At 47.5% G+C, this 15,121-nt stretch overlaps 1 protein-coding gene and 1 long non-coding RNA gene across 5 annotated transcripts in view; one reads left to right on the top strand and one right to left on the bottom strand.

The window, feature by feature from the left end:
• Positions 1-2,603: 2,603 nt before the first annotated feature.
• The window catches only part of Mrj (DnaJ heat shock protein family (Hsp40) member B6 mrj), a 271,757-nt gene continuing 259,239 nt past the window's right edge, over positions 2,604-15,121 (bottom strand). For all 4 annotated transcript variants that reach the window (XM_077698982.1, XM_077698981.1, XM_077698984.1 and 1 more), the window contains 2 exons: positions 5,661-5,777; positions 2,604-4,423 (listed from right to left, as the gene is read on the bottom strand). In XM_077698982.1, coding sequence (XP_077555108.1) covers positions 4,318-4,423; positions 5,661-5,777 — 223 coding nt within the window. In that variant the 3' untranslated portion in view covers positions 2,604-4,317. The remainder of the gene's footprint in view (positions 4,424-5,660; positions 5,778-15,121) is intronic.
• LOC144169692 (uncharacterized) lies at positions 10,163-13,837 on the top strand. The gene is made up of 2 exons (XR_013322496.1): positions 10,163-11,953; positions 12,387-13,837. It is a non-coding gene; the product is annotated as an uncharacterized LOC144169692 (long non-coding RNA).

The following is a 15,121-nucleotide window of genomic DNA, read 5'->3' as shown; positions in this document are numbered from 1 at the left end:
CATGCCACCCAATAGCCCTAAATTTTTTTTCACCAGTGGAGTCTGTTCATGAGAATTGTGCTTTTACAATATTTGTCAATTGCACTAGCCACCAACTAGAACAATAACTCCAGTTCCTCAACTATCTCTCATTTATCTTCCCCGCAACTGTGAGCAGGATGGCGGTGTGATTCAGGCACATGAATACTCCCCTCAAACCTGTTAGCAACACATTGAGGGAACATAGGACACTCGTTCCTGCAACAATGAAAGTCGTATTAAAGTTACATCGCAAACTGGTTTTCTGAAAGCTGAGTATTTTGTCAATTCGAAAGGCAGTATCCTTCGAGATGGAAGTAGTACTGGAGGGTCATAGAAAGAAAACACATCAAAATGTTTTTTCAGCATTGAATCAACCACACCAGAATATCAAGCAAATGTCACGCCACTTGATGCTGCCTATTCAAGTTATGCCGATTTATCACCAAAAAATTTTGTGCCTCTGAAGGCTGTTCATGCTACTACGCACATATTGCTGTGTTCGGAATGTCCAGCCCTCCAATTATTTCCATTGTCAAGTTGGCTCACATCAGAGGAGGAAAGACTCACTGGTGTGCCAGAGGCTTGCTTGCCGCCCTCTTAAAGGGACACTGAAGTGAATTTGTCAAGCTCCCGTTTTTGCTTGCACTGTGTAGACTGGCTCAAATTAGCACACTTTTCATCGTTTTTACGATTGACAAATCGGCAATTATTTTGCAAAGCGCGAAAGAAGAAAAACTACCATGCGCGGTTTGCGGCGGCCGCACCAACTAAAGCTGTGACGTTAGGAGGAGCGGGCACCGTGATTGGACGATGCCCAAGGTGAGCAACCAAACAAGTTTCGGTTTCGGTTGCGGTTCTGCAAAACACAACCGGTGGCGTTGTTGGATGGGCATTCTCAATGACTCAGTAATCATCGTACCGCGCTTCTGCCATGTTGTCAGCTGTAAAAATGCATAAAGATAAGCCTCCTAGGACGGCTTGGAATCGTAGCATTCACTAGCCGAAACCAACGCCCTCCGCGTACCCGTAGACGCCCAAATGTCATGCGCTTTTCCCCATAATTGGAGCTTGCCTCCCTCATGCCTGTATCGTGAAAAGCGTGTTCGCACCAGGCCAAGGGTCTGTTCATTCTGGCCTGTGCCCACTGCCTGCAAGCAGTCGGTGCTTATGGCAACAGCACGCCAACGAGAACTCGCTAGCGCGTCATGCATGTGCCAGCCTGCGCGCGTTTTGTGAACTAGTTCGCGTAGCCATGAACGTTGCGGCCCAAAAAAAGGTGAACTCAATATAGAAAACATCGGCGGAAAACAAAAAAGTTAACTTACAAAAAAAAAAAAAAAAAGCACGTACCCGCGGGGATTCGAACTCGTGACTTGCAAAACATTTGCGGTGACATACCCAGCGCCCCAGACTATTAAGCCACGGAGCGGGACGCGAAGGCGGCGCTAATATAGGGTATATATTGTACAACCGGTTTACACTTTTATTTAGTTTTGGCATTTCAAGCAGCTTAGGTGACTATTTGTTGTACTGCGATCGTGCAGTAAGCGTCGCCCGAGTTTCCACAGTAGCTCACGTCTAGCAATTGCATTTCGTAGACGGAAAAGCGTTCGCAGATGCGTAGTCGTGCTGCTGACCGCTGTGCTTGTTCGCCCAGCGCAAAAAAGTGCTTCCCGCGCCCTAGTTGATTTGAAAAATAGAAAAAAGTTGAAAAATATCAGTTGATTTTATTTCCTTAGTACCTATATTGACTTCGCTGACTCTTCTACCGCCTTCAAGAGGCCTTATATTTTCCTACTGGCGTACCAGTCAGCGAAGCGTCGCATGTGCGCTTGTGCAGCACTTGTGTGAAGCGAACTTGACTTGGAGCTAGATACAGTGTACAAACAAAACAAGTAAAGAAAGGCACATTCTTCCATTCACAAACGTGTCCTGGCTTCGTTTCAACTAAGCGAACGAATTGCGACCAAGCTTTTTTTTTAACCTCCTTGATTGCGACGACCTGCCGGCGGCCGGCGGACGAAACGCTGGGCCGACTCACTCTGTCGGCCGGGGAGCCGTGCAGTAGCGCAGCCGTGGCGCAGCCAATTGCCAGCTCATCCCCTTCTGACGTCACACGAAAACGCCACAGAAAATGGGCGAGCGTAAAGAGAGGAGGACAGCATTTTCGAATTAGTTTTTCTACTAAATAAAATCGCGTAAACGCGCCTAGAGTGGTCGAAACATGGCCTGGGGACTCCGGACTACAATTTGCGCTAGTAATCCCGCAATGTTTACATATCACTTCAGTGTCGAGCAGGTCTGGCAGCAGCTGCAGTGAGAGGCGCAAGCATGGACGTTAGCGATGCCATGTTGAACGAAGCTTGGCACCCATCATGTATTTCCATTTAGTGAAGCCAAAAGTTGGCATAGATGGCACAATAAAACTACAAGCTTATGCTGATATATTTTCTCCTACCATTTGTTAATGGGAAGCAAACAAACTATAATGAAAAATACAATAGTCACTTCCACGGAGCAAGAACTGTATCATGACCATTTATAGTGTTACGCATATGTGCAAAAACACTGCAAGGCCCGAGTGCTGGGTGGCAATATTAGTTTTATTTACAGATTTGAACACACCTGGAACTTCGCAGGTCACAAAAAACACGTTCGGTGGTGTGCACAACAGAAACCACATTATTATAATTTAAAAGCTGCTAGTCGCACACAAGTTACACACATATTTACAGACACCGAGAACGTCCAAACAAGGACCTTCCCTTTTTTTCCATTTCAAAAATAAAAAGAATTCACATAGGAAATCCTCCACAGGCTACAAAGAAACTCTTACGGTCAAGGTTGCTCCTAGAGAGCATAAGGAGTTTAGGATAGAGTGGCGTGGAATGTGTTTTTAATCAGCAAATGTCAATGATGCCTACAACAGCACCAGGCGATACAACAGAAAACACCCTGCAAAGAGACTGTACAACAGAGGCAATGCTTCACACACTTCAGGACAAAAACGAGACAAGTGACAGGAAGCTAAAGGAGAAGTATCAAAGATTGTAACTTTGACCAAAAAATAAAGGAAATAAGGATGCACTACCTGCCTGCTTTAGTTCGTACACTGTAGCTCAGAATAAAGTAAAATTAACAGATGTGGTCCCATTACGCGTGCTCCAAAAAAACAGCAGCTACGGCGCAAGGCCTAACAGCATTTTCCCAACATGAAAAATAATTGCAATAAAAAAAGACTACATGTCACAGCAAAACCTTTCTTGCGAGAGAAAAAAAAAAGTGAGGAGGGGCTGAACAAAAGCCCTCCCAAAAGAGTTTAAATATCGTACCTTACAAATTGTCCTTTAGTACATGTTACAAGTACCAGCTTTTGCGACTAGAAGCTACAATTTTTAGGGTTTATGTTTTACTGGGCACACACTATTGCGTTTATATCACTTTGAGAACACTCGACAATACCAGACCCAAAATGTGGCTCTGTTCCAAGACCATTTCAGGTACCCTGCCAGTGCAGTTGAACATTCTAATCCGAAACCAGCGAGAAACAACCACATTTAGTAACAAGCCATCTTATTGCAAGTAACCATGCAACTGTAGTTTAGCATTGACTATGCTCCATAAGAAAAACGAGTTTTCAACAGGCTAGTTGCGCTACGCAAAGCAAATAGCCAGGTGAAACAAGCTACACTCACTAGTGCACCCACGTTTTTAATTCTCCAAAGACACTGCCCTTCCAAGTGCCACGGGCATTGCTTTCGCCAACAAGAATACAGTGAGGTGAGAATTTCGTTGGCCACTCCCCCTCCAACTACCCACTATTCATCTCCCAGCTTCACCAACAAACTCTCTCCCTTGTCCACAGACAAGTGCACGGACAAAATGAAACGACAAAAAAGAACGAAAAAAATCTTGGCCCCCTGAAATCAACCACCATAAATAAGCTACAACGCATACAGACAAATTTTTCAGCACTCTGCATCTAGCAGAGCTACAGAGCCGAGACACAAATAAAAATGAAAATAAAGGCAGAAAGTTGAAAGAGAAAAATAGTTCGAAGCCTGAAAACTGAAGAAGAGAAGAGGAGGAAAAGAAATCAGAAAGCATTCACACACACATGCGCACAACTTCCGACGACACACATCTTCGAGACACAGGAGTCTTCTCTTCAATTGTCGAGTGGGTACGCGTGACTGCTGCTGCACGGGGTCATTTGGATGCAGCCGAGGCAAGGCCCGGCACAGGGACAAATGCAGTGGCGGCAGGGCGAGACTCGGACCAGCCCCTTTCTTCCTTCTACTTGTGCTTGTAGCTCAGTGCTTGGGCCTGGCCGTTGATAGTCTTTTTCGTTAGGACACCATCCTCGTGCACGGTCACGGTCTCCACGCCATTCTCCATGACCCTGCGCGTGCAAGAACAGGGGCAAGTTGTAAATTTCCAGGTTGCGGTTCCTCCACAGAGCATCACTCGTATAGACTGCTGAGCCGCAAATACTAAAAACCACAATTTCATCATTCTTCATAAGCTAGGACAGGTTGCCAGAGAGGCTACTGTATTTTGAAGTTGTCCAAATCTGTCCAACAAGTAACTAAGGTGCAAAGTACAACGCATGTAGTGAGACCACTGCTGACATCTAACTGGAAACCTACAGAAAACGTTTGCGCTGTAGCTGTTTACTATTTATAGCCTACCAACTCACCCAACTGACACATTTCAAGGGCCTTAGCCCTTGAAATGTGTAGAGACGCACCATGTAGAGACGCGCCCGGGTGGCGCGGACGCCGCGAGCCGTGCCGAATGTGGGCGTGAAGCCCGCGAAGAATGACGCAACCACGCGCAGTTAGGTCAATCAAGGGCCTTAGCCCTTGATTGACCTAAGCCTGCTAAAACACCACTGTGCCTAGCCTGTCCTAGGCGCATTATTTAGTAGACAAAACTGACAGGAAATGCTGCTGTACACTTTCAGTTGACTAGCAGTGTAGCTGAAAGCAGTTGGTTTCGCTCAGGATTTCAGGAACATGCTGACTATTCCAGTATATGCAGGAGTGTACAACAAAAATTTCAGGCAGGCTCTTCGAAAGAAAGTAGCAGCTGCTTCTACACGACTATGTATTCTGCACTATCACGTTGCTAAAATATTCAGCAATGGCCTAGCACAAACGCCCGAGTTTTTTGCCGGGATAGTTTCACCGAAATAAGAACCAACAAGTAAGCTAGCTCTGTGTGAGGGTGTCAGCGCGATGAGTTGTGTACGATCCCTTTAAATAGAGGGCTACAACTTTTTAGCTCAGTGTTCCTGGACATTTTTGTTTCTCAGTAGTGACCAAGTGGTCAGCTCAACTCTGCGCGGTCTCAATTTTAGGGTGGCATGATGAGCGAGCTATCATAGCACTGTCCTTGTTTTCATTCCACGAAGCCACGGGCTACACAAGGAATCCAGCCACTATTTTCAGATCTAAATTTTCACCAAAGCTGCAACGACCATTAGGATTAGAGTCAATGAAAAGCAGAACTTGCGGCAAACTCTTCTAGCTGGTAGTTCTGCATCCTATCACACTTTGCGTTTGCATGAAAATTGCAGCAGTGTGAAGCGATCACATCCCTGAAACAAGAAAAGAAGTGCTTCCGGGGCAACTCACTTCCTGGTCTCAATCTTCTTGCCGTTGACGAACCGCGTCGATGTGGATGTCTTGCGAACTCCCGGCCGCATGGCCCCCAACTCCGTGCTGAACGTGGACGTCGTCACAGAGGTGAACCTGCACGGCCCACAAACCAAGGGCTAAGCTTCGAATGCAGTGCATCGGAGAATGCGACTACAGAACACTAGGGTGCCAAAACATGTTGCTCCGAATGCAAAACTTGATTATGCAATGATGGCCGATACTAATTTGAGCAATTCCCAGGCTGAAAACACACCGCATAAAATGGGCTTAAAACTTCCGAGTGTTAGCACGCCATATGGATGATACAAATTGGCTGTTAACAAATCCAGAACAACATGGGCGCAGGCACGAGATGAGGAAGGAAGACGAAACTGCACCTCAGAGTGTGTGTGTGTTCCATTGCTTCAATGAGAGAGACATCTGGGTTGTGCTTTTCTTTCTGAATTCGCCACACACCGGCGACGTGAACCCCGAAAACCGAGGCCCGCGCGGCCTGAATACCTTCAGGCTGCTTTATCCCAGACATTGCCCTCAACCATTATAATCTTGGCTTGTGCCCAAGCAGCCCTAAATCTGGCTATGCCGCCCCTACGTATGCTCTGGTGCCGAGAAACCCCCCCAGGCTCCCTGCTCCAGGATACCACCGCCCCCGAGCACAGAATTTTGGGCTCTGTCGACCCGATAACTGAGAAGCAGAAGAAGGCTAGGACGCCAAGGTGCTGGCCCACCGACGAGACCGAGGCTAACTTCGCCACACCCTGCGACTACCGAGACAACATTGCCCGAATTCAGGCCCACATACTACCTGCCGCTCGATCGTCCCCTTCCGCTATCACCAGTCCCTCGAGCTCAACTGATGGCGAGGGTGATAAAGAACAGGTGGTGAGTGCATCCACAACTCATTCGGCCGTGTGAGTTCCCTGAGCTGCCTTCTTAAAGTAACGGAGAGCACCATTCTTGGGGACCGCCATGATTGGCAGGGATTTTGGGAGCAGTTAGACGCAACAATTCACACGAGCCCAGTTTTGCCAGTAATCGATATGCTTAAGTACCGCCGCTCCTACTTCACCAGTCCTGTTAAGACCTAGTCGAGGGCATCATGCTTGCCGGCCGAGGACGGCTAAAGATCCTTAAACACAATTTTGGCCGCAGACATGCTAATTTCGGATCACGTTGACACCCTCCTTGCCACAACGCCTCTGAAGACCTCTGCGGACATCAAGAGGCTGCAGCAGTTGTATGATGAAATCGCATTTGGCACCAATGTGCTGGAGGGAATAGGTGTTGCACCAGACCAGTACACTGTCATCCATCGCGTCCTTCTCCCAACACATTGCTCTTTACTGGCAGTGAGGAAAAGAATCCACAAGAGACGAGCCCGATGACATGGAGCTAGTCCAAAAAATTTTGGAGCTCCTCCAGATTCGGGCCAAAGTTAGCGACGAAAGATGCGTGGATAGTAGTGGCCCTCAGGTGCAGCGCCCTCCAACTCCCCGGCAGGCCCTGCACGGGGAACTTTGGTCGCAGTCAGCCTCAGCATTACCTGCCATTCCCCTGCTTGTTGGGACAACTGATCTTACTGTGACAAGGCCACGCATTGCATCGATAGCACCAGACGAAAAGCACTGGAAACTGCAAGCAGTCCGACAGTGCTTCCGCTGCAGCAAACAAAATCGTGTCGCATGTCTGCAAGACCACCAGAACCCCAAATTGCAGCCGCTGTTCCCACCAGCATCTCACTTCGCTGTACAACGTGGCCCATTGCAAAGACCGCAAAATCACCTGGTCAAGGTGAACTGGTTGCCGAGACCTTCTGACTCAGTGCCCTTAATGATCACGGCATCAGCCAGCGACGCCCGGCCTGCGCCAGTCTACTTGCAGACCTACCATGCATGGGTGACTCCGAACGGTCAGCTGTTGGTCAAGGTGGTTTTGGATATTGGTAGCATTGGATGGACATTTGGCACGACGTGCCGCAGGCACTGGGCTGTTCCTCGAAGGGTATCGAGAAACCTAACATTGGGAAGATCTATTCCGTAACATCCAGACCATGCAATCGCGTCTGCCACGCTCACCAGCCATCACGACAGCAAGCAGGTCTGCATTGACACCTGGAAAAGGTCCAAGTATTTGCAGCATAACAAGCACACCAGTCACCAATGAATTGCGCAGACTCTTGGATGGCATAGGCTATTCGCTACTAACTCGTCTCTCACTTCTACGCATATGAAACAATGCATAAGCCTACTGATCGGTTCCACTATTGGTAAAACCCGTCGGGACAAATTCTATGGCTGACTCAATGCTGCTCGGCTGGACTCTTCAGGGTGCCTACACCGATCGCAGAGACCATCCCGTGGCAGAACCCAGAGCTTTGTACTTGGTCCATGAGGAACCCTCGCTAGAGGACGACGTAGCAAGCAGACGAGAAGCTTTCAATCCTGTGTCGCGACATTGGGAAGGAAGGTAGAGGATGCAAAGTTCCACTCCTGATAAACAAGACGGGATTGCATGCCAGCGCTGACGTGGAGAAACTTGCCCTCGCGTCGGTCACCCGGGCAACGAGCAGCCTGGATTTTCCTGATGTGAAGACAGATGCAGTTTGCGCTGGTGACCCATTACGCACAGCAGTTGCTATGTATGCTGTGGGAGACAATGCCAAGAAAAGCAAATGCAAGGAAGAGAAGTCTGTGAAGAAGGAATCTGAGTCCTGAAGGTACTACCTGACCTGGCCATGTCTAGCACCGTGGTGTCAAAACCAGAAGAGTGCATCAACGAGTGCGAAATCGACAGAGAAAAGGGTGAATTGCTGAGGGGTTTGAAAAGCTGAATCAACCGTAAAGCCAACGTTCCTCTGCACAGCAGGGGGTGGTGTAGAAGCAGATGTCGTCGTCAAGCCACGAGTTCGAGCTGTAGCAGCACAAGAGTACGGGGAGGGGAGGACTGATGCAGTTCCACTCTACGTGAAAGCTGTCGGGAGCAGTAATTGACAAGTGCTTTTCTTGTGTAATTGCTGCGAGTACCTTGTGTTTATCTTCTGTGGTTTTCTTTTTTGTGTGTTGCTTTCCTTTTTCTGATTCTGAGTCAGCCTGCTTTTTCTGCTGTTTCACTTGAGCTTCCTGAACTGTAACACCGCAGGACTTGCTTTCCTTCACTGTTGTTGAGCCTTGACTGCTGCCTGACGAAGCTGGAGATTTTCCTCTCTTCATTGACGCTTGGCTTCTACTCCACGTCGTCACACAGACGAATCTGCCCTCTGGAGTCGCTGTCCTTTGCGAGAAAGTGCCCGCTGCCATTCAATCCATGCCAAATATTCAGCTTCCACGGCAGGGAAGACCAGCTCTTTGTTCACAGGGTCCATTCCAAGAGACTGTGTCACCCTCTCTTGACTAGTTTCGTTATCAGCCAGGGTGCGTGACGCCCAGTGACATTGGACGGACAACATTCCGGATCTATTAAGTGCTGTCACGAACATGGCTCTTGGCAGTAACGAAAGTTCGCAAAACCACTCAGTCGGCAGTGGTTCTCAGAAAAGCTACTAAGTGCTTACACAGCAAAGTCAAAACCCCCAGGACGCCAGGTTCGGGTCTTGGTCCAGGCGGATTAGGCAGCGGCAGGGTTTTTCTCCCACTACCTGGGCCCAACCGCTTGGAGGCTGCGGGAGGCTGCCGGTCTTCCTCCCGTAAACAGGCCAAAAGGACGACCGACGATGCTGGTGCAGCGAACTTCTTCCCAGTGTGAAAACTGCGGTAGTCCTATTATGTCTCCTGTGGAGCTGCAGGGACATGGCATCAACGAGGCATCGTGGATTCTCTCTGCACTATCCTCAGGACAAAGTGTGCTATATGACAATTACAAAGGAGCAGCAACGGTGTAGCTTGCGGACAGGTGACGGAAAGCCACGCCTGTTGTGGTCTTGGCACTCGTCACGCTCTTACCACTCATCAATGAAAAGGTGCCGCTGACCACCGGAACATACTTAGTTCCATTTCATTTACAGCCACAGATAATTAACTGCAGTCTTCAATGTGACTACTGCCGCGCCATCACTTCCGCAGCCATTCGGCAGATGCAATGGGGCACGAAAAAATCCCAATAAAACGAGTTGTATAGAAGAATACAAATTATACAACTTTTTCAGAACAATGCGAAAACATTGTATGATCAAAGTGCGGGCTAATACCGCTTTAGTACACAGTCTGGCACGGCATATTGGCTACGAACTCATTTAAACTGCCATATGTAGCAGGTAATTTGCGCACTTGCATAATTTGCAAACCCCTAGCTTAAGCTGCATCTTGGCGTGAATTGTAAACCCTAAACTTCAATTCTGTGTATCTAAAGGAAACAGTATTATAGATTTTGTAACAACACCTCTTTATGCTAGCCTGTCAGCCATGCACCCCATGTGCACTAAACTTGGAAAGGCCAATGTGACCATGAAGGCAGAGCACAAAAGGATGTGATGACTAGAGACCGGAACTTTAGGCAAAATGCCTATTTTTTATTCCAGTCCGTATCGAGCCTATTTAACATATAAGCATGAACTAAAGGAAGGGGAACATTTTAAGCAATAGTTGATTGTGCCTATACGTGCCTATTTTGAGGTTCGTGCCTATACAAGCTTTTAAGCGCCTATAAATGCCTTTTTTGTGCTGTCGAGTACAGACTTTGCCTCAATCAGTCGTATATCTCGATGGAAAAAAAGGAAATCTATTGTTGGACTGATGGGAATGCATGAGCATCTTGTCTCTCTCCATTGCTAACTTGAGGCCTCGCCCGATGCTCATTCCTTTCTCTTCAGACATCCGCCACGCAGAGTTTCTTTCACCCCACTCAGTAAAGCGTATAACCACAAAAATATCATCATCTTCTTCCTACACTATGCCAACCATGCTTAGCGTTCTAATAATCTCAGCGGTCTCGTTTTCTCGCTCTAGCAGCGGCTTTGGCTGCCTGTCTTTCCTTTTGTAGTCTGCCAGTATCGCCATTAGCCGCAGTATTTTTCATTTCTTCCTCGTTTGCCACCCTAAACTGGCTGCGTGCTCGATAATTATACAACGCGGGCAATCAGTGGCAGGAGTCACAGAGACCCGCCGAGACTCCCCGTGACTGACGGGCACGTCTGCAGAGGCAGCTGCCGCTCAGTCGCACTCCTGTTAAAGTATTCTTAGCACCGTCGCTCTCGTCACTCACGCAGCCGGCGATCTCTAAGCGCTATCTCACTTTACCGTTTTTGGGTTTATGTCGCTGGCTGTTTGACAGAGTGACGCGTAGCGACGGAAATATTACCCGAAATGCCCTATATATTGTTCGCGCAATAATACAGTGCTAACAGTGGCATAAATTGTTTTGTCACAGACAGGAGAACACGTGTTTTGAGGAATGGTCTCGTCGAATTTAGTCTGCAAGGCATGCAAGGTGAAAATAAAGAGTACGCGTTGTCCCCCAACCAGTCGGCGTGCAGCGAGTATAGAAAACAGTATGTTTGTGAATGGGGGTATGAAGTAATGAAAATGACGAGGCGCGCTGGCGTTGGAAATGGGTTCGCACTGGCTTGTTTGGAAGAAAACAAGAGAGCAATTGAAAACGTTGTATTTAGCATTTTTAAGGGTTTTTATTGAATGCTAGCGGCATAAAAAGATTCTTGCGGGTTCCGTCGGCGCGTCGTCTGCTAGCGCCCCCAACGATAGCGCGCAAGCGCCAGCCTGCGAGGGAGCCGGCCAATGGAAGCCCTACCTCTCAAGGCCAGGACGGTACTGCGGGAAAGCACAGCTACTCTCTCGGCAAGATGCGCAACATTGACTTTCACGCCTTTCCTTCTGCTTAAAAAATTGCAAATAAATCTGAACCCTTTCCCACTTATTTACCTCGGACGGGATTTCGAAAAGCCTTTCTAAACAATGCAAAACAATTACAAATTGCTCGCGAATCCCTCCCCCCCCCCCCCCAAAAAAAAAGGTCGGATTTGTTTGGTGTCGAGAATATTGCAGCGCAGATTGCACGCGGGCGAGGCTAGAGCGTGCCCTAGAGAGGCAGCGCGAGGCTAGCTTGTGGCAAGATTAAGAGAAAACCTATTGACCCTATCACTACAGCCAGCACGTCAGCGTAGTTGGCGTTTCTGCTCTCTCCGTAATCCGTCCGAAGCCTGCCGACGAATGCCGAAGATTAAGACGCCGAAAAGTGTCCTTATCCGGCAATGGACCAGTGGATCGCAGTGCTACACCGTCGACGGAGAAACAGTATTCTGCCAACCCTGCGGAAAGCAGGTGAGAATACAATACTTTCCACTTGATCTTAATTAACGATATCATGCACTTGACGTGAACACTGGACCAACCGTAAACGTGACGCCTCCAACAGTGCTTACGCTAAATTTATTCTGAATGCTCAGAACTTGCCAATAATGTGCGTTTTAAGAACTTTTTACGGTAACTGCTATTCATTGTTGTGCAATGTTTGCAACCTAATTCGGGAACTGGCTTCCTTATTGAAAATTTCCGGCACAGTGTTGGTCGGATTGTTGTATAAGCATCATGATTTTAAAAACGGTTACCTGCTATTGCGCAGCTGGCCAACTTCGCCATTCCTTGAGCTATTGTCAGGTTTACAACTCTACATGACTAAAAGCAAAAGTACACTAGCAACGTTTCACGTGCCTTACGCAATATCTTAGTTTTCGTTACTGTTTTCTTCGCGCAGGTACCCTGTGAAAAAAAGTTCCACTTGCAGCAGCATGAAAGAACAGCACTGCATCAAGCCAATGCTCTGCGCAACCAGCCGTCGACATCAAGACAATCGTTCCTGGCTGAAAGTATTGCTCAAGGAAAAAAAAGTGAATTCAGCGCTGACCTGTGCGAAGCATTAGTCGCTGCTAACATCCCTTGGGCGAAAATCGAAAACAAGACTTTCAAGAATTTCTTGCAAAAGTACTGCAAACAAAAGGTACCATCAGAGTCGACTCTTCGCAAGGAGTACCTGCGACCACTGTACGAGAAGACGCTACAAGAAATTAGAAGAGAAATCGGTGAATTCCACATTTGGATTTCTGTGGACGAGACGACAGATGTCACCGGACGAGTACTCGGTCACTTTGTAGTCGGAAAGCTTGACGCAGAAGAGAAAACAACACCCTTCCTGGTTTGCTCAAAAGAGCTAGAAAAAACTAGCGGAGAGACCATCGCCCGCTTCGTGAACTCGTCATTGAAGCTTCTGTACCCCTCCGGAGCCCACGACGACCGAGTACTGCTGCTCTACACAGATGCAGCAGCTTATATGCTTAAGGCTGGTGCACTTCTCAAGGTTTTTTACCCAGAACTATTGCACGTCACTTGTCTTGCTCACGGGATTCATCGGGTGTGTGAAGAGCTACGAAAGTCGTTCAGTTCGGTCAACGAACTGATAGCTGTAGGGAAGGCGGTGTTCCTCAAGGCTCCTTCCCGCGTTCGTGCTTTCAGGGAGCAGCTGCCGGGTGTACCTCTTCCACCGGAGCCTGTTGTTACCCGCTGGGGAACTTGGCTGACGGCAGTGGAATACTACAACCAACACTTAAACGGTGTCAAGGCTGTTGTAAGCAGCTTTGCTGAAGATGAGAGTGTCGCCGTGAGAAGGGCCCAGAAGGTTCTACATGATGTTACACTTGCATGTGACTTGGCCTATTTGTGTGCCCATTTCACGTTCTTGGCAACAACAATACAGAAACTTGAAAGTTCGGGCACAACGCTGACTGAAAATATTCAGCTGATTTTGGACGCACAGGAAAGGTTCGCTAGTGCTCCCAGGGGACCGGTTGCTGACAGAGCTATAGAGAAGCTTAAGTCTGTGTTGGACAGAAATCCCGGATTTTCGACGCTGACGGAACTGTCTGAGGTTTTGAGCGGCGGACATACCGCGATTCCAGATGGAATCAAAACATCCAACGTGCCAAAGTACAAGTACGCTCCGCTAACCTCAGTGGATGTGGAGCGTTCTTTCTCTGCGTACAAGACGATATTGACTGACAGAAGGCACAACTTCAAGCCCGAAAACCTGGAGATGGTGCTTGTTTGCCACTGCTTCCACAGCCTTTCGCACAGTGTTGCGTCACCCTAGATATCTTGAAATCGTCACCCTTGAGTGTTTTATGAAGAAAATAAAATTGCATTTTCAAAATACCGATGTTTGTAGCCTGTGTTTACTCTAAACCGAAAAATTGCACTGAAATACGCCGCCTGAGTAAATATTATTCGAGCCTATATATGCCTATATGGTAGTACTTAGTGCCTATTTATGCCTAAATTTCAATTTTGAGCGCCTTCAATAGGCGCCTAAAACCCGTTTTTTTAGTGCCTAAACTTCCGGTCTCTAGTGATGACCATGGTTCCAAGCAAGTCATAAGGGAGAAAGAAAAAAAGGAAGCTTGAAAACAGAAGTAGTGACTGGCAAAGACCGTGTAATGCTGACTTTTGCAGCTCCCCATCCTTTGTTTCTTAAATTATATTGATCTATATTGAACTAAACACCTTTCTGCAATCGCAGACGGAGGGGGAAAGTGAAACGAATGACGGTACAAAGCAGTAAAAGAAAGAAAGATGGCACGGAAATAAACGACAGTACGGTGCAATGTATGAAGCAGTGTGAAAGGCACTGATAGCAAAGATCAGTTGTCAAAAGTGGGCGAGAGATAAAAGCGGTGCAGAGATAGTGTCGGAGAAAAAGAAATATGGAATAAGAGGGCAAGGCAAGCAGTGTGGAAGGTGTGAAGGATGCCAGTTTTCCTCTGAACCACCAAAGATACTTTGTTTTGCGCGAGCAGTCATATGAATACTGATAATAACAAAAATAAACATGTTTATTTCTCATATACAAGGTAAAGGTAAGCTTGCGGGCCTGCCGAAGCCACAGAAGGTTTGAAGAAGAGGAAAGGAGAAGAAAGTCACGGTTGGCCGAACCGATGCCTATCACTTTGGCCTTACAACAAAACAAATCTGAAGAGGGAAAGAAAGAAAGAAAGAGGGTGGGGAGAAAAAAAAGGGAGGGGTGGTCAGGTGCAATGATCAGACAGACATCCTTAAAGGAGCCATGAAGAGAAAACACAAGTTTGGTTCATTCAAAAGATTGTCTCGTTAGAATCATACTGACACCACTTTTAACGTAAACTTCGCTCAAATAAGCTACATAATTAGGAAAAACGGGAATGGTCATGCGACCCACCAGCTCATTTCCCGCAACAGAACCTGTGATGTCACATGGGCTAAGCTCTGCGATTGGCGGAGGCTGGCAGAAGCAGACGCAAATTAGGTAGAGCTTACAAACTAGACGAACGAGCGATTTGCGCTTAAATTTAGGGCACATTCTTTACAAAGCAATAAGAATGATGGGACAAACAGTGGAAGTTACGAAAGCACATGTAAACATAGAAGTACTGATGCGTTCTGCTGTTCGTACTGCGCACAGCA

The sequence above is a fragment of the Haemaphysalis longicornis genome, unplaced genomic scaffold, assembly GCF_048455015.1.
Source record: "Haemaphysalis longicornis isolate Haplotype H1 unplaced genomic scaffold, Haemaphysalis longicornis Haplotype H1 scaffold_2, whole genome shotgun sequence".
Taxonomy (NCBI): domain Eukaryota; kingdom Metazoa; phylum Arthropoda; class Arachnida; order Ixodida; family Ixodidae; genus Haemaphysalis; species Haemaphysalis longicornis.
Note: the sequence above shows the minus strand (reverse complement) of the source record. Positions and strands in the feature narration are given on the sequence as shown.